This window comes from Balaenoptera acutorostrata, chromosome 6 (genome assembly GCF_949987535.1).
Source record: "Balaenoptera acutorostrata chromosome 6, mBalAcu1.1, whole genome shotgun sequence".
Classification (NCBI taxonomy): domain Eukaryota; kingdom Metazoa; phylum Chordata; class Mammalia; order Artiodactyla; family Balaenopteridae; genus Balaenoptera; species Balaenoptera acutorostrata.
In genome coordinates this window covers 12,987,259-13,005,191 of record NC_080069.1, presented here as the reverse complement: position 1 = coordinate 13,005,191, position 17,933 = coordinate 12,987,259, and the positions used below count along the sequence as shown (strand labels likewise).

Here is a 17,933-nt window from a genome sequence, read left to right as displayed (position 1 = left end):
GCTGACAAAGAGTAGGCATAAAATGAAGTTTGCTGAACAAATGAATGAATCTTTTTATATGTAAGATAATATGTCATATGTAACAAATACGTTCCCAGTTTGTCCTTTTCCTTTTGATTTAATGAGTGAAACTTAGACATGCAAAAATTTTCTTTTTATGTAATCACATATTTATGCTTGGTGGTTTCTGTCTTTGGGATCAAGATTAGCAAGGCTCAATTATAATAATTTTTTGAAATACCTACATTCTTAATTAAAAATATTTAATTCAAATATGTTTCAGTTTATGATATGAAACTAGATACCTAACCTTTTTTTCTTTAATGCTTAACTAGTTGGCCCAACACCGTTTGTTAAACATTCCATATTTTCCACATTGACTTGAGATGTCTCCTCACCCATACAAATACTTCTGTATTTATACTATTCGTGTGTACAAAAACTATTTTTAAGTGTTCTCTTCTGTTGCATGACATTTCTATATGTTCCTGCAAAACCCCATGTTCTTCTAATTATTGAAACTTAAAATAGGTTTTAAAGTCTGGTAGGGGAAGGCCCCCTCATTTTTCAAAATGCGGGGTCTTATTTTAGCACCTTTACTTTTACAGGTGAACTTTTGTAAAGTTTCCCCAAACATTTTGTTGGTACTTTGATTGGCATTGTGTTAAATTTATTCATTAATCGACATCTTTACAATATTAAATCTTCCCACCTCTCCGCCAGCTGGAAGTATTTTGTCCTTCCTCTGAACTCCCTTAGCACTTTATACCTTTTTAAAAATCACTTTTCTAAGCTATACCCACCCAATTTTTCAAACCTGAAACCCGAGAGTCGTCCCCTCCCCTTCCTTCCCCAACCTTCACCCCATCCAATCAATCATCAAGTCCCGTCAATGTTACCTCCTAAATTTCATCCACTTCTGCCTGTCCCCACCACCAGCACTCTAGCCCAAGCTGCCATCGTTTCTGGCCAGGGCCACCACACTGGCCTCCAACTGACCTCCCTAGCTTCCAAGCCATTCTCACTGCTGCAGCCAGAATGCTCTTTTAAAAGGCAAATCTGATCATGGCACTCCCAGCTTTAACTATTCCAACAGCTCCCCATGGCACTTGGGATAGAGCCACACAAGCAGGCTCAACCCTCTCTTCCAGCTTGAACCCAACCTCTCTTTAACATTCTTTCTTCCCTGTTCATAGTTGCCATCAAATATATCCCATGTTCTTTCCTACCACAGGGCCTTTGCACATACTGTTTCATGTGTTTGAACTGTCCTTAACCTTCCCTATCGTTTTAAGATTCCTCTGACATATATCCCCAGCATCCTATACAACTCGTCACATTTGTAATTCCTTGTTCAAGTCAGCCTCCATGATGATAACACTAATAGCAATAATAGTATTAATAATATACACCTTTCGAATAATAAGATACAGTTGCTCTCTATTTCAAATGCTTTACATGCAGAGGTGCTCTAGACCTGGTGTGTACCAGCTCATGAGAGCAGGTTGTTAAATTTTCAGGAATGCTGTGAGCTAGCTGATGTCATACTGGTAGCTTGAAATCAGCCATGGTGAGAGTACCTGCACCATGGAAATCAGCAAATGCTGCAAACCAATGCTCCCCCGCCCCTTTTCCCTGGAGAGCTGGCTGTTAAACCTTTACCGGCGCACCACTGTTGCCACGCACTGTATTAGTTAGTCCTCATCACAGGTCTGGAAGGTAGGTAACCCATTTTCTAGATGGGGAAACGAAGAGGTTAAGTCACTCCTGCAAGATTTAAAACTATGTAGAGGCCAGCCAAGCTGTGCGTCCGGCCAGTCTGACCCCAGAGCATGAGCAGTTCACGTTTATTTCGCTATATCATAACGTTGAGGAAGGAAGGTTCCCCCTGGTCTGACTGGTCTGCAGTGACCCCAGCACAGAGCACAGGGCTGGGCAGAATGGGCACGTTCAACTGATATTTGCTTCAGGAATAAGTCAACGATGTCTCAGCACATCAGGAAAACAGAACTATTTGCCGACACTGCATTGCTAAACAGAAGTCACCAGACAGGATGGCCAGAGCCCTGAGTCCTTGTTCTGACTCCACATTGAATTCAACGGGCAAGTCATTTCTCCCTGGGTCTCAGTTATCTCACCTGCAACAGAGGGAGTTTGACCAGATGCTCTTCGATGTCTCATTATCTCTAAAATTTTTGGATTTACATGTAACATAACATCTATTATTTTTACTGTTATCTGGGCTCCTTTTTTTTTCTTTTTTTTTAAATCTGGCTTATACCCACCTCTCAGGCTGTCATCTGTTCTCTACCTGAGACACTTGCCCCCAATTCATTGACTGCCAGGTGCTATTCTAGCTAACACTGGTGAACCAAACAGAAAACACAGCCCCGAGGAGGACCAGGGACAGAGGAAATGTGAATGGAGAAGACAGGAGGTCAAAAAGATAAGGACGGAGGCAGACAGATTTCCACACCTGCGATACATGTCTCTGCTCAATGCCCCTTCCTCAGAGAGACCCTCCCTCATTCTCTATCCCGTCCTTGTCACTATCTGAAATTATATCTTGTTGTCTGTCTCCCCCTCTAGAATGCAAGCTTTATTAAGATGGGGGGCTTTGTCTTGCCCACTTCTATATCCCAGAGCCCAGAGCTGTGCCAGCCCATGGTAGGCATGTAATAAATGCTCATTTAAATGACTCAAAAACTATGTCCCTTTGGAGCTAGAATGGTAAATATTTTATTGCAACTGCAATAGAGTCTTCCATAGATCCACAAAAACAGGTAACCCAACCAAGATGTGCTTATCACAGAGAGAAAACCTCAAAGGCAAAATGTTAAATATATACCTAAAAATCACCCTCTTCCACCTACTCCTAATTGATATCTAACCCGATATTTACGCTTAAACAAGAACAGGAGGTTAAGTCCAAATGCGAAAGAATACACTATAAAATAATATTGTTAGAAATTCATAATATGTCTGATATAGTTTCTTGATTTCTATATTTCTTTCTTTCCCCTTATCTTCTCTTCAAAGTAACAATATTCTAGTTGATCTCCCTGCCCTCAGCTGTTCCCCTGACTAACTCAGTCTTTATATATCAACAGCATTCGTTTTTCCTGAGATAACAGTTTTGAGTAACTCTCTCACATAGGAACCTTCAATGTCATCTTAGATCTTGCCAAATTAAGTCCTAGCTCCCATACAAGGCCTTTTTTTCATTTTTTAAAACTGCGGTAAAATACACACAACAAAATTTACCCTTTTAACCCACTTCTAAATGTGCAGTTCAGTAGTGTTAAGTACATTCACTTTGTTGTGCAGCCAACCTCCAGAACTTCTGCATCTTGCAAAACTAAAACTCTGTACCCATTACACAACAATTGCCCCCATCCCCCCAGCCCTGGTAACCACCATTCGACTTTCTGTCTCTATGAACATGAACTTTACATCAGTTCCCCAGGCTTTACTTCATGTGACCCTGCTTTACATCACTCCCGCAGGCTTTTTTTTACGTCTATTCCCCAGGCTTTTCGTCATGTGACCTTGTTTAATGTCACGTGACCCTGTTTTAGGCACCAAGCAGAACTTTTGAGCTGTTTTATGGTTTCCTTCCCTGCCATGCCTAGCTCATCTCAGCTAAGTTCTGGCATAAGTTCTACCTAAATGGATCCCCACAGCTGTTGAACCAGCCTTCTCTCCTCCAGATACAAGCACACGTCACCCTTTGCGCCTTTGCACGTAAGAGTCCCATAGTGGAAACTCTCTTCCTTTTTCTCTTTACTGATCCAAATCCTCCCCATCCTTAAAAATGGTCTTCAATTTCATCTCCTCCTTGAAGCCTCATCCCACTGCTGTAGCCCACATTAAAGTCACTCTTCCTGAAACTCGTATTCCATTCACTGGAAATACTAAACATTTTGAACACTCTAATTCTCCTGCTGTTCTGTGCAATATACCATTGCCTCTTCCAATAGTTTCTAAATTTCCAAATAGGGACCATGTCTTCTATGTCGTTGTCCCTTTAACCTGGGAAAAAGTAGTAGGTACAATGTAGGCATTCAACAAATATTGAACCAATTAGATGATTTCTGCTTTCATAAAATTGTAAAATAATTTGAATCACTCTGCAGCACCATTAGGCAACTTTCTTGAATCCTTTTCAAGAAAATTGAGTTATAGCCAGCAACTTGGTTGAATTTTTTTTCTCTGATTTGCTTGGAGAAAAATCTATTCTATTCTAGCATGGTTCCAGCTGAATTAAATTCATAAGGATGGGCTCCTGAAATGAGGTACCATGACCATCTCCCAGACTGCAGAAATTGCTCACATAAAATACAAATTTAGAATCGGGTTCACGTGTCCCCGTTCAGTGCCTATCGCCCATTCCACCCTTCCCACACCAGTAGGAAGACCTAGAAGAGTCAGAATGATTATAAAGCGTAAAAAGTAGGGACCAGAGCAAAGGTGAACCAGGAGCCGGTCTCCCTTGGAATCGTTTTCTCACCCACCTGTGTAAATGAACCTCCCTGGAGCTCCTTTGCAGAACTGTTTGGATTTATAAGATAATGTCACTTCTACTACTCCAGGAATGTGCCGAGGAGGAGTCTGCACTCTGATGGCATGAGGAGTTATTAGCTGAGGAATAAAATACCTGTTATACGAGTTATCATGCAGATACTGAGCACACAAGCATCTCCTGCTGCTGCCCCCTCCCCCACCCAGGGCAAAGTGGTGCGCTCATGACACCCCAGATGCTTTGAATGCCCTGTCCCTGTGTCTCATGTGTTCCTCTCTCTCACCCTGGAATTTCCTTTCAACCCAACCTGTCTACGTTTCCCTTCCTATCAGCCCAGCTCAAGTCCCTCTCACCTCCCGTGCCCACCCAACCCCCATCCCTGCAATCATTCCCTTCCCTCACTCCTACACTGCCGTGACCTCACAAATTGATTTGGCAATTTCCATTACAAACGTAGCACTGTTCCATATCTTTCTGTAACTTGTTTTGCTGTTTTTCTCATTATCACAGTAGAAAAATTGGAAATTACAGAAAAATAAAGAGAAAAATGTTAACATTGCATAACCCAGAGACAACCGTTATTAATCTTTGGCATGTTTCCAGTACTTTTCTATGGTTGTGTGTTATATAACTAGATTTTACATCCATAGATACTGTTGTCCTGGGTTTTTTTTTCCACTTAGCATTATAGCATGTGTTCCCTTTTCCTATGTCATTAAAAATATTTCAAATAAAATTTTTAAATAAATGATGACACTTCATCATTGAACCATTCTCCTATTATCCAATATCTCGCCAGTTTCTAATTTTTCACAATTATAAACAGCACTGCAGTGAATATTTATCTTTTTAAGGGATCCATGCCTGCGGTAAATTGTGGCTTACATGTCTTTTAATCCTGGTGCCCCACTTATAACAGGTACTCAATAGTGTGTGTTCATGCCGCTGACATTGCAGAATTACTAGTTTCCCCAGATCAAAACAATCTTTGGGGCAAAGAAAATCAGGGAAGCGAGTTGCCTTTGCCTACCTCGCTCCATACAAGCATAGTCCCAAACACCACTTGGAGGCCATCAAAGAAGTTGTCCCCAATGATGATGACCATGGCTCCTCCGGTGGTCCAGCCTTCACTCGGGCTAATGGCTTTGATGCATGGAGTAGCTAAGAAGATAGGGAAGAAAAAGTCAGGTTTGCCCTTTGGTGGTTGAAGCTTGGAGTTTGGGGGCTGGCTGCGCTTGAAAGCTCTTGGTCATCTAAGAAGTTCAAGTGGAGCTTTGCTGACTTGCCATCATTCCCTAATTGGTTGTTGGTTTTCACCAGGTCATCAAAGCCTAATGAGTTGACCACTATATATGAAAACGGCTAATTGTGCAAATGGTGCTTTTAAAACTCTGTTGTTTTTCCCCATATTTTTATAAGTTGTTCACACTACAAATGTGTAAATCCCTTTTCTCTCCCCACCTCCTCTGTCCCAAGATGTTAAGATCTACAGGGTCTGTTAATGTGCTAGAGAGAGAAGGAGAAAGCAAAATCTATCATAGTTGAAGAGTTTTTTCAGCTCTATCAAGAGACAATTTCTAATCACTCTCCTAACTCTGTAGGAAGGATTTTCCCTCCTTCTTCCATATGTTCAAGGCCTCTGGACTTTACATCCCAACAGGAACCCAATATGGTTTTCAGGCCATAACTAAAGTCAATCCATCACTCCATTTCCAAAGTTGACAGGGTCAAAGGTGGAGGAGAACTTTGGCAGGACTCCAAAAACACGAGCCCCCTTTGAACAGCCAGTCAATCACATCCAATCAGTCAAAAGAAACTGGATGGGTTCCTAGTTCTGAACCCTGGGATTTTCTTCTCCCCTTTCAGTGCCCACTGTGGGAGAATTAACACCACTCCAAATTCTTTACTGATTCAATCATTTTCTTTCAGTTCATTAATTCCTGTTTGAAATGATACAAGACACATTTTAAGGGCCAAGATTGGGGTGGGGTCTGGTGGGCAGTATACAGCAAGACATCACACTAAAATAGGAGCCCCATTTAGCCATTCATTCTATATTACAAGAGTTGAGTTGTACACTAATGAGTTGAGGAGTGGGGAAAAAAGAATGTAGATGGGATTTACTTAGGTTTGTCAGTTATCTTCCTCGATATACTTTATTTTTTTGGACAACTTGAAGTTTAACAGTTACCAGTATTTCTAATTACTTTAACGCACTTGGAAAACTACCCAGAGCAGACCATGATTTCTTCTTGTCCAAGCAAACAAAAATCAATTAGTGTCAGTTTCATTCTGCACATTGTTTTGTTTTGCCCACAATCTGTTTAAGGGCACGTTTGACACTTATTCATACATGTCTGGCACGGTAATGTTCCTGTTTAACTAAGATGTCATAGGCCTACATTTGCCTGAAATGCCCCTCTAGCAAGAAAAGAAAAAAAAAGAAAACCCCGCAGAACTGAATGAAAGAGCCGGTGAGGCACGGGGGCCTGAACATTGGCTGGGAGATGTGTGGGGCTTACATGAAAGCAGGCAGAAGTCACTGTTTACAGCTTCAGTTTTAAATCCACATGGCCTTGTGTACTTTCTCCACTCCTACTCAGAGACATCAGTTTGAAATTCAAACAAGGAAATTTGTGGAGAACATCATTTGTCTGCCAGGCTCAGCCTGGACAGCAGAGAGCCCTACCTTCCGACGGGTCCAGCCTTCTCGCTCTCCGCCCGTGCTTCGAGTTGTTGTGAACAAACATGTTGTCGGAAACAGCCAGCACGTGTCCATCCACGTTCACCGTTGTTGACAACACGACCTGCAGATTTCAAGGATAAAGGGGACGGGGGTTGAGTTAGTTTCCCAGAAAGTCGTAAAAGGTGCAAAACTCTTTTGCCAGACTTCCATATGGCTAACAAGGGACGGACCAGAACTTTGGGATGAGCCATGCTCCCGGCATCTCGACGGGTTAGCCGCCTCCTGTAACAATAGCAGAGCGTCACGGAAAAAGAGGCTGCCTTTCGCCCATGTGCTGTCACGTATTTGTGCTCCAGCTATGCCCAGGTGACGAAGTGTGGCAGCTGGCGATCTGACTGGCTGGTTCTAGGAAACTCATCTCTATCAAAGGACTTGGACGACCATTCCCAGGTGACCCTTCAGGCTGCAGTCGCAACAAGGAGCAGATTGTGTGTGATCAGGAAGCTAAGACGGAAACACCAGCTGGGAGGTCATTTCTCATTTCTCGGGAATGGGTTCTTGAACATCTGACGTGTGCCAGAGTAACGCTGGGGTATGGACATGCTGCCTGATGAATTGTACCTGGTGTCCCCCATGCTGGAGAGCAGCGGCGGAGATGCTCAGACCTTGGGTGAGAAGGTAAGGTTTCGGAATTCGGTGCTGACAATGTAGGACATTTAGCATCTAACCAGACGAAAGGGAAGAGATGGGTGTGGAGTAGTGGAAGGGCATGATTTAAAGTCCAACAAAACGGAACTCAAATCCCATGCCTGCTACTTCCTAACTTAGAACCTTTGAAGAATTATACTTAACCTTTTCGGATGTCCACTTTTCTTATCTGTAAAACATACATAACAATGCCTATCTTGAGGACTGAATGAGATAAAATAAGGATAAAATGAGAAAATAAATGTAAAGCATTTATGGATGAGTTCCCATCCTAGTTGCCTTGCCCCGGCCTTGTTTGGCCAGTCGATAGGACAGAGGATATTACTCATTGAGCCCCTCCCATAGTCTAAGCTCTGGAGGGGAGGCTCCAGCAAGGGGGACTCAGGGGCTAGGTAACCACAAAAGTTACAAGGCATAGTCCCTACCCTCAAAGAACTTACTTTCAGGTTGGAGAAATATGGCAAACAAGCAAAACAAGTAGCACAGAGAATGCGGTCAGATTGAGTTCTATGTGTGTGCTGCAGATCAGGGTGCAGGAGAAGTTCAAAGAGGTGGCAATCAGCCAAGGAACAGTGGGAAAGCACAGCAGAAATGCATTGACTTGGGCATATCCACCACCTACTTACTGACCCAGGAAGGTGAGCCATCCTAGATACCAGTCTACCTGTTAGTTACACATGGCATTTTTTTTTTTGAGAAAGGAACTTGTTACGTACATATCCATGTATATGTATAGACCTGAGGAAAGGCATTGAATAGATACGTAATGAAGAGCTGTGTTTAAAAATGGCTCTTCCTGTCCACTCCCAAATTAAATTCACTGATATTCTACTTGGAATTTTTCTGCCATCCCTTCCTTACTTATTAAATGAAGTGGGGACAAACCTTGACCCTGCCTTCCCTCTTAATATGAAAGAAGATTCACTCGACAGCACTTAAAGGATTTTTTTACTATGAATTATTTCAAGCAAACAAAATAAATATAATGAACCCCCTTTTTTTAAAGTGAAATTTACATGCATTGAAATGTACAAATCTTAGCTGCACAATTTTGACAAATGGATACAACTAGGTAATCCACACCATATCACAACATAGAACATTTCTATCTCCCCAGAAAGTTATCTGGTGCCCCTTTTCAATCCACCCTACCCTCTACCCCTTGCCAAGGCGACACTCTCCTGAATTTTTTTAACCTTAAATAGGATTTCAGATGGTATCTCTAAAAAAAATTTTTATATATATTGTAATATAATAAGGGTTTGGAGAACCCCTAAAATCATGCGTCCACAAAGTATTTCACCTAGCCTGGTGCCAGGGCATAACAGTGGCACACAGGAATTTTTACATGGACATAAATGGCTGTAGTTATCAACCCAAAAGCATTCACTGAGCTCCTGGTATGTATTGGGTATTATTATGTCAGGCCCTGGAGATTCTAAGACCACAGAACAATGTGTTCCTGGTTGGCTAGTGTCTCTCCCACACTTCAGCTCCTCTCTTGTGAAGGCACTACCGATTCGGTGTCCCTGCCTCGCTGTGACACCAGAATGAACTTAAAGGAAACTCCGTTGTCATTCAGAAAATTATATCACTGTAATTGCTCACAATTCAGGGATGCAGCCTGTCTAGCTCCAGGTCTGTTTTCAATTGTGTCCATGTTAACATGGTAAGAGTCTGGGGAAAGGCTTTCCAGAAAGTTCCTATCGTGCGGTGGCAACCATAAGACAGAGACATCCATCACTCCCTGCAAGGGCACGAGGCACAAGCTCTTATCAGGGCCTCTCAGCAGAGCTCAGGATGGAATCATAGTCAAAGGGAGAGAAGGGCTGAGTCTCCTGGTCCTGGGGTTAAGATGAACACGAAGGCTGAAAGCAATCACCTCTGTTTCTGCTTACCCGCAGAAAATAATAGGACAAAGCGGAGTAAAAAAAAGAGGAATCGGATCACTTTTATAAATTGTGTGCGTGAATGGATTTTCAAAGACATAGCTGTTAAGATGCAGGGGTGGCAAAGAAGGTAGGCTCTAAAATCACTCTTAGTCTTTGGCTTTGTAACTGAAAGGATGCTGATTTCATCACATTATTCAGGTAAGACCAAAGAAAGAGTATGTCTTAGTTTATATGCATAAAATACCACACCCACTCCTTGATCAGGAACACTGTTCCCATCCTTCAACGCACAAGTTTAAAAAAAAAAAAAAAAGACATAGCTGTCATCCCTGGAAAAAACCAAAAACGAGAGGGTGGTTCAGGCTTTAACTGCTAACGAGCTGTGCTAGGCACAAGGAGGGGAACCTCAACCTGTGTGAAGATTATATGGATGTGAAGAGCATTCTCTCCGAGACCACGTTAATTCATTCCACAAGCTCCCTGTTACACTGTACTTGAACGCTCCTCGTGCATTCCTGCCACAAAATATGGGGCTTTCTTGAGCCAGCTGATTTCATCATTGTCCATTTGGGTGGAGTGAGACTTGGTTCCAAAGAGAACATTTCCCGAATGACATACCCTGATGGTTCAGATGCACTTCATTATTTTCTATTAACAATGGAAATAAATTTTAATCTCTTGCTGGCTAGCGCTGGCCTCTCATGACAGCAAGGGAATTAACCTGAATTATTTCAGTGTCTGCAAAATTTATTACAAGATTTTAAATTATGTCCAAATGTATGTGCGTGTGCCTGTATATATATAGATATGAGGCAAGTTCCCGTTTTTAATATTCCAAATATCTTAGACTTTGAGGGATCTAAGAGAGCCTGCCAATTTAACTGAATTTACAAAACGTAAAGGATTTGATACACAAACTCCACCATGTGAAACCAGACATGTGTGGTGGTGGTTCTTTTTAATGGTTGTTTTTCTTACACGTGGAGACACACACAAATATTGACTTTTCCATACACTCACTCTCCTTCTGGAAGAGTGAGCTACATGATGGAGGTGAAGATACATTTGGTACATTCAAAGCTTCGAATTTAACTTCCTTCACTGTTTTCTGATGAACGATGACAACACTGATATTATTCTATTCGGAGAAGTTAAAGTTTCTGAATGTTTGAAGACTGAAGGAAGTGGATTGTGCATTCCAGCATCGTCTCCCTCCCAGGCCTTCCCCTTCCACAAGCCAACTTCTTTCCCCCAGTGAGTATTTCCTGGGTCACGAAGGCTGACCTTTTCCATCTGGAATCAATCAGTCAACCCCTGACAACTTCCTGAAACACCTCACTCCATTTCCTGTTCTCTCCCCCTTCTCTCTTTCCCCCTGGTTTGCTTCACTCTTCAAAACTGCAGGCCACAGCAGCTTAATGTTAGAGGGTCAGACACAGTTAGACTCCAAAACACTACACAAGGACACCTTTGACCTTCAAAAATCTTTACATCTTAGCTAAACAAATCAAGGTCAACATTTCTTACCATTACCTTGTTAACTATTTGTAGGCATCTTTGCCAACGATCTTCTGATCACAGATTCATCAATACCGCTTGTTCTCCTAAGATCATAAACTGATCTGTCTTAGAAGTAGCGAATTTAGTATTGACAAAATACCATTAGTATTTTAGTTTGAGGTACCTGAAACTAAAAATCTCGAGTGTTATAATAAACATATGGAGAGTATTCCATCCAAAAGGACTTCTCTGTCTCATCAGTGTCTCCTATCACCTAAACCTGATACCTACTCTTTTATACAGCTGTCAGACTCGCTTGGCACCGCCATTCTGCTGGCACAGCCCGAAAGGATGCCAATTAGGAATACAGATGTCCATAATTTGTGTGGGATGGACCCCCAGCTTTTGCTGTTGACACTGGTGACAGCTTTCATTTGTTTCTCAAAGTTGGTGTATCTGTATTTCAGCTCAAAGCTCCAGTAGGAGAGTCTGCAGATCTGAAAACTAAGCCATTGCAGACTAGAGCTCTCTTCAACCGGTACGCTTCAACTCAACACAAAAGCAACAACCAATTATATTCACACAAATATCATTTATGACACGGTAGCTTTCATTCAGAGTGTCAAGAAAGAGAAGTAAGGATCTTTTTGAAATTGCTTGCATTTTTTTAAGCGAAAGTAGTTTTTCACGTTTTGCCATTCCTCATTTTGTTTAGCGCGATCTCTAATTTTGGGTGAGGCCAGATCAATAAACGTAGACCAATTGGTGCGTGACAGTGTAGGTTCCATTTTGAATCATCCAGTTAAACGGCAGTTTTAGCTGATTATACAGAAGTAGAAACGCGAATAAAAAGTTTGTATCTCCCCTTGAAAAATACAAGAAAGTTTTAAGAACAAAAGCTACAACTGTGTGAGCCGTCCACTCAAAGTACTCAAGAAAACGGATTGGCTTTCTCAAATTATATTTTCCTTCTCATTACCCAAAAGCACTCCCATGTCCCCCACTCTAATAATTTATACAAAGCAGGAGCTGAGTTGTAAAGCGCTCTTTCCTGCCTATAAAAGGCCACAGTGGGAGTTACCCTTTAGGTGGACACATCCGTTAATCTGCCTGTACAGCTAATTTTCCAACAGAGAAGCTGTTTCTTTGGCATCAGAATGACAGCATGTGGCAGGAGGACTTCTACCACCCTGATTTATTCCCACCATTGGGTTATTTTTACGCCTCACTCCAAAATGTCTATGGCTCTTTGGAACATCACACTTAAAAAAAAAAAAAAAAGCTATCCTTCTCAAAGCTCTAACTGTATGACTTAGTTGAATCAGAGGAATGACCAGCTTGGATACTACTCCCAGCCAGGCTTTCTCAGCTCATACCCAGGTGTTCCTACAAAGACCCTAAGTCTCATACAGGAGGGTAAAAGAAAAAGAGAAGTCAAAATGAAAAAGGTGTGGAATGACTAAATGATCTGCTCCTTGAAACAGGCAAGAATCCCAGTGTCTGAACTTGCTAGAGAATCATCACATTGGTTGGAAACCTCCCTGTATATATCAGAGTTGTTGCTTTGAAAACACACCCAATTCTACCATTAGTCAGACACATTTCCCCTCCATTTCAATGAGGATCATGTACCTTCTAACTGAAGATGGGACGTTTGGTAGTTTAATCTCAGTAAAGTTACAATAGGTAGCATTTATAGCCCACTCGACGTGGAAAACTCTGATACCTACTTACAAACATGCGTACACCAAGCTAAATAAAATGGCCTCGAAAATCCCTGTTATTTTGCCAAGTATGGAAAAAAATTCTTTATGACATTTTACATCTGGAAATGGAATTAAATTCATGATGTGCTTTTCCCTTATAACTGTTCAGTTGCTATATATGTTATTTCAGCTTTCCCAAAGCATAACTATTATGTGGGATTTTATTTTCCACCTGTGGAAGGAGGAAAGAAACACAGAGACCACTAAAGGGACAGAGGAAATCAAGACAGACTTCTGGTTGTGGTGGGCAATCAGGTTTGGAGTCCATATCGTGAGAAGAAATACTCCACTGATGTTTTTAAACACTGGCGAGTTCTCACATTCGACAAGGGGAATCTGATGAAACAATTTGTCTAAGCCTCCGTAATTCAACCCAGGCAAAGAACAAACAAATTGGCTACTGCAAATTGTTTCTCCCTACCTCTTTATTCTTGGCACACATTACATTTTCAAGCCAGATTTAAAGCCCGGGTTTTTCTTTGTTACTAGACTTCAGAGTCTCCAAAATTACCTTTAAACACCTACCTACCCTGTAAGTATGGATTTTGTCATCCTTTTTTTTTTTAAAAGGAATTCCCAGCATTCTTAGCAATCGCTGGTGTTTCATATTCCCCAAGGTTACATTTTCTGTTCAGTTGAGTATCAAGTAGCAAACGAGAGAACGCAAAGTTGATTGCTGCTGAGACAGATGTGGGGCGTTCTGGAGTTGCTCACAGCAAGGGAGGGGGCTGTGGCATTAATGACATAAGTCCCGAGAAGATACGTTCATAAGTCACCAGACAGCGCTGTGTTTCAGTGAGTCAGAGGTATTTTGTGATCTTCCGGTCACCGTGCCACATGCAATGGAAGCCTCCAGAAAACACTGTCACTACCTCAAGGCGTTTACCGTGCAACTGATAAAGCAGAACAAACACTACACATAATCAGGAGATATTATATGTGGTAATACATAATTGAGGGCTGAATTATGTGGCCACTGTATCCTCTAGGAGTCCAAAGGTAAGAAAATTAACCCGACTGAAGGCAGTAACAAACAGTTTCATCAAGGAAATGAAATTTGAGATAGGGCCTTGAAGAGTTGAAAAACTTTTATTATACAACTCAAGGGTACCAAAACGATTATTCTGGCAATTAAAAAAAAAAAATTCTAACTGGCGTAAGTGGCGCAGTATGCCAAAGGGCATGTCTGCTGGCATATTTTGCCAAGTTTGGCTTAGGATGGACACCTTTTAGAGCTTGTTTTTAAAAAACTAGTTGAATAGGTACAGAAATCAAGTGGCAATTTTTTTATCCTGCATTTTAGGTCATCAGGAGGCCCAAAGGTCATTAACCTGCTTTACAACCAAATTTCTCTTCATCTCAAAGGCCAGGCTACATCTACCCTGCATCATTTTATTCCATTGAGGGCGATGCTTGTCCCATCTGAAACGTATGCCAAGAGGGATGGCTATGGTCCAGGGCAGTATTTTACTAGCAAACATTTTGAGGCTCACAGGGGAGCCTTAACACATTCGACGCCATTCTTGATTTGGCTGGGCCATTCTCTTTCACCAAACTCTGTCCCTAGGGACCTCGTGAATCACCTGTCATGCATCAAAACCCAGGAGCACGTAGGACCCATAAGCAGCTTAAGAATCTATGCACTCTTACTGTGAAACTAAGAAAGCTTTGCTTTCCAGGAAGTTCTGCATCTGATGGTCCTGGGAAATGTTCAAGGGTAGGTTTTAGTGCCCAAATTTGAGTCTCTTAAAATGTTGGAGCATTTAGGGTTTGTTTCCACCTAACTGAAATCTGACATATCCTTTCCCAAGGGTTATATAGGCAACTACCTGCTTTTGTGTCTCTCCTTTTCTCCCACAAATAATTCAAAACACAGTTCCTGTGTGAGTTGGTCAAAATTCTTAAACCCTAATTCTTGTCCCCATGTGAGATACCAAAAGTACGGGGTGATGGGGGTGGGCAGACGGTATACTGTCCAACAGGCAAGAGCTTGAAGTTACCCACAGAAAGCTTTTCCCAAGCTTACAGCATTAGACTGGGCAGAAGATCCTCAGACCTTCAGAGGTTTTTTTTTCTGACTCCAAATAGATAATTACTATTTCTTAACTTGGACTTGCTGGTTTGTGCTATCACCAGATAATGGACCCACCTGTTGATCAGAGAAGCCATAAGTCAAGTGCTTTTCATTCTGTGCTTTAAATGTGTGGCTCAGTAGCCCAGCAACCTTCACACGGTGGGTGACATCACAGAGCAGCTGGGGTGGCTCTTGAACTGAGAGACTTGAACTGAAGAAACCTGCAGGCAGCTGGAGCTGTATTAAATTTTTACCATTTGGAGTTAATTTAAACTCTTGTTTCCCTCTTCACGGGTGTGAGAGAAATATTCACCATTTTTTTTATTTAAGGAAAATAGATGGTGATGCCATTAAAACGTTTTATATAAGAGCTGGGGTTTAAGAAGTCATACGGGTTTGTTGGATGGAGCTTGGCCCTGTTCCAAGGCATGAGTAGCCCTGCCCTTTGCTCTCGCATCGTTTAGTCAAATAGATGAATGGCCGCCACCCTGCTGTGTGGACTAGGGGCCCTGCCGTCCACGTGAACTTCCCCGTTGTTCTTGTGCAGTGGTTGCATCCAGCACGTTGCAGTAACAGGCTGTAGGCCTCCCATATTATCCAACTACCCTGATGATGTCAGTCCGTCCTCACACGCCTCACTTCGTTTCTCCATTCTGATGGAGGAGATCTTGGTGTCTTCCCACCAGCGTGCATGTCTACTTTCTTCCTCAGAGGTCTGCGAGACCTGCTAGGTGTGTCCTTGCAAAGCACCAACCCCTCCCTCACCTCCTCCGGGACCCCCTCAAAAGGCCCTTCTAGCAGGCCCCTCCTGGGGTTGTACACAGATCCCTATAATCAAACAGGAATCAATTCAGCACTGACGTCTCTCCCAACCTGACCCTGGAAATGACTTTTCTTTCACCTGAAATGTATGCACCCCTCCACACCTCTTGAATTCTTATCTTTTGAAGCAAAGGATGGCAAGAACTGTTGATGTATCTCCATTCTCTCCCTGACATAGCTATGTAACAAAATGATTACTTTGGTGGACCTCATCTAAAAAGGGAATCATTTAGGGGTGAACTTGAGACACCCAAGAGTCACTCAGAAAAGTTCAGCAAGTGCTATGAAGAATCTTTATCCCAATAACAAGAAAGCTACACACTGGGATGAAGGAATTCATTTTAAATGATTCTAGGGTTGGAGATTCAAGGCACCTGCTACCAACTCCAGAAAGAGTAATGTAGCAGTTGGTGCTGCCCATGTGATGGGAAATACTGCAGTCTTCTACAGTGGTCAGGTCTGTTTAAAACAGAGTCCTTTTGAGGCGGGGCAGGGTGGGGGAATTGGTAAGGCCTCTAAGCTTCCCAGTGTCAAGTACGTGACCTGCTGGCATGTGTCCTATTATAGCTGATGCTGTGGAAAACTCTGGAAGCTATTGGGAAGAGCATCCACACTTGCTATTATGACAATGGCAGGTAGCACTGAGCTCCCATACCATCTGAACTTGACCCACCGCTGAGTCCCAGCAGGCAATACAAGGACAGCTGACACCAGGGCCCCTGTGCTCAGTCAGTTCACTGGAAGACCTCAGAGAAGCAGAGCTAAGCTACGTAAATCACTCATTTATCTCACTTTCCTTATCTCCCCACTAGGATGTAAGTCCCACAAGGGTGAGGAATTTTCTCTGTTTTGCTTGCTGATATATCTGCAGCACCTAGGATAGTGCCTGGCTCACAGAATTTCCTCAGTAGTATTGGTGGGTGAATGAATCAATGAATGAGGGCATCTGTGTTTTCACTCTGACTTGGAGCAGACCCAGCCAGCCTGTCTATGAGAATGAACTGGCAACAAAAGCCCTGATTGTTGTCAACTTCTACTGTGTTTCAGGACTTGAATGTGGGTAATGACAACATGCCTGACTCTTCCAAGAAAGTGGCTTGATTTTCTTCTGGATTTTCCAACTGCCTGCTCTCCACCCACGATGCAGAGAAATAAAGAATGGGGTACATTATGTCTTAACAGGCCTGTCAGCTTAAACTAGACATAAATTTCTTTTCCTTTCCTTCACCGAGCTGTTAATCTGCGTGTTTCAACTAACTGTTCCATTTCAAGGAGGGCAGAAGTGATCTTCCGCCTTAATGGTCCATGGATTCAGATACTTTGGGGGCCCTTTTCTTATTTTCCTTCCTTCATTTCTCCCTCTCTTTCTCCCTCCCTCCCTCCCTTTCTTCCTTCCTTCCTATCTTTTTTCTTTCTTTCTCTTAAAAATTCATTTAATAGGGCTTCCCTGGTGGCACAGTGGTTAAGAGTCCACCTGCCAATGCAGGGGACATGGGTTCGAGCCCTGGTCCGGGAAGATCCCACATGCCACGGAGCAACTAAGCCTGCGATCCACAACTACTGAGCCCGCGTGCCACAACTACTGAAGCCTGCGCACCTAGAGCCTGTGCTCGGCAACAAGAGAAGCCACCGCAATGGGAAGCCCGCGCACCACAACGAAGAGTATCCCCTGCTCGCTGCAACTAGAGAAAGCCCGCGCGCAGCAACGAAGACCCAACGCAGCCATGAATAAATAAATAAATAAATAAATAAATTCAATTAAAAAAAATTCATTTAATAACAATTTTTTGAGCTCCACAGAGTGACTGGCATTGGGGAGAAATACAAAAATAAATAAAACATAGAGATTATCCTCAAGCAGCACACAGGCTATTAGACAAATAATAATTGGAAGACAGTGTGATCAGTGGCATAGTAGAAGCCTGTAGAGAAGTACGTTGGCCAATAGGTCTGCCAGAAAATG

General features: G+C 42.5%; 1 protein-coding gene across 1 annotated transcript in view; it reads right to left on the bottom strand.

Annotated features, from left to right (window-relative positions):
• The window catches only part of EBF2 (EBF transcription factor 2), a 191,351-nt gene that overhangs the window by 35,792 nt on the left and 137,626 nt on the right, over positions 1 to 17,933 (bottom strand). The window contains exons 8-10 of the mRNA XM_057547902.1: positions 7,212 to 7,329; positions 5,553 to 5,683; positions 4,515 to 4,641 (exon numbers count right to left, since the gene is read on the bottom strand). Of these exons, the coding sequence (XP_057403885.1) occupies positions 4,515 to 4,641; positions 5,553 to 5,683; positions 7,212 to 7,329 (376 nt within the window). The remainder of the gene's footprint in view (positions 1 to 4,514; positions 4,642 to 5,552; positions 5,684 to 7,211; positions 7,330 to 17,933) is intronic.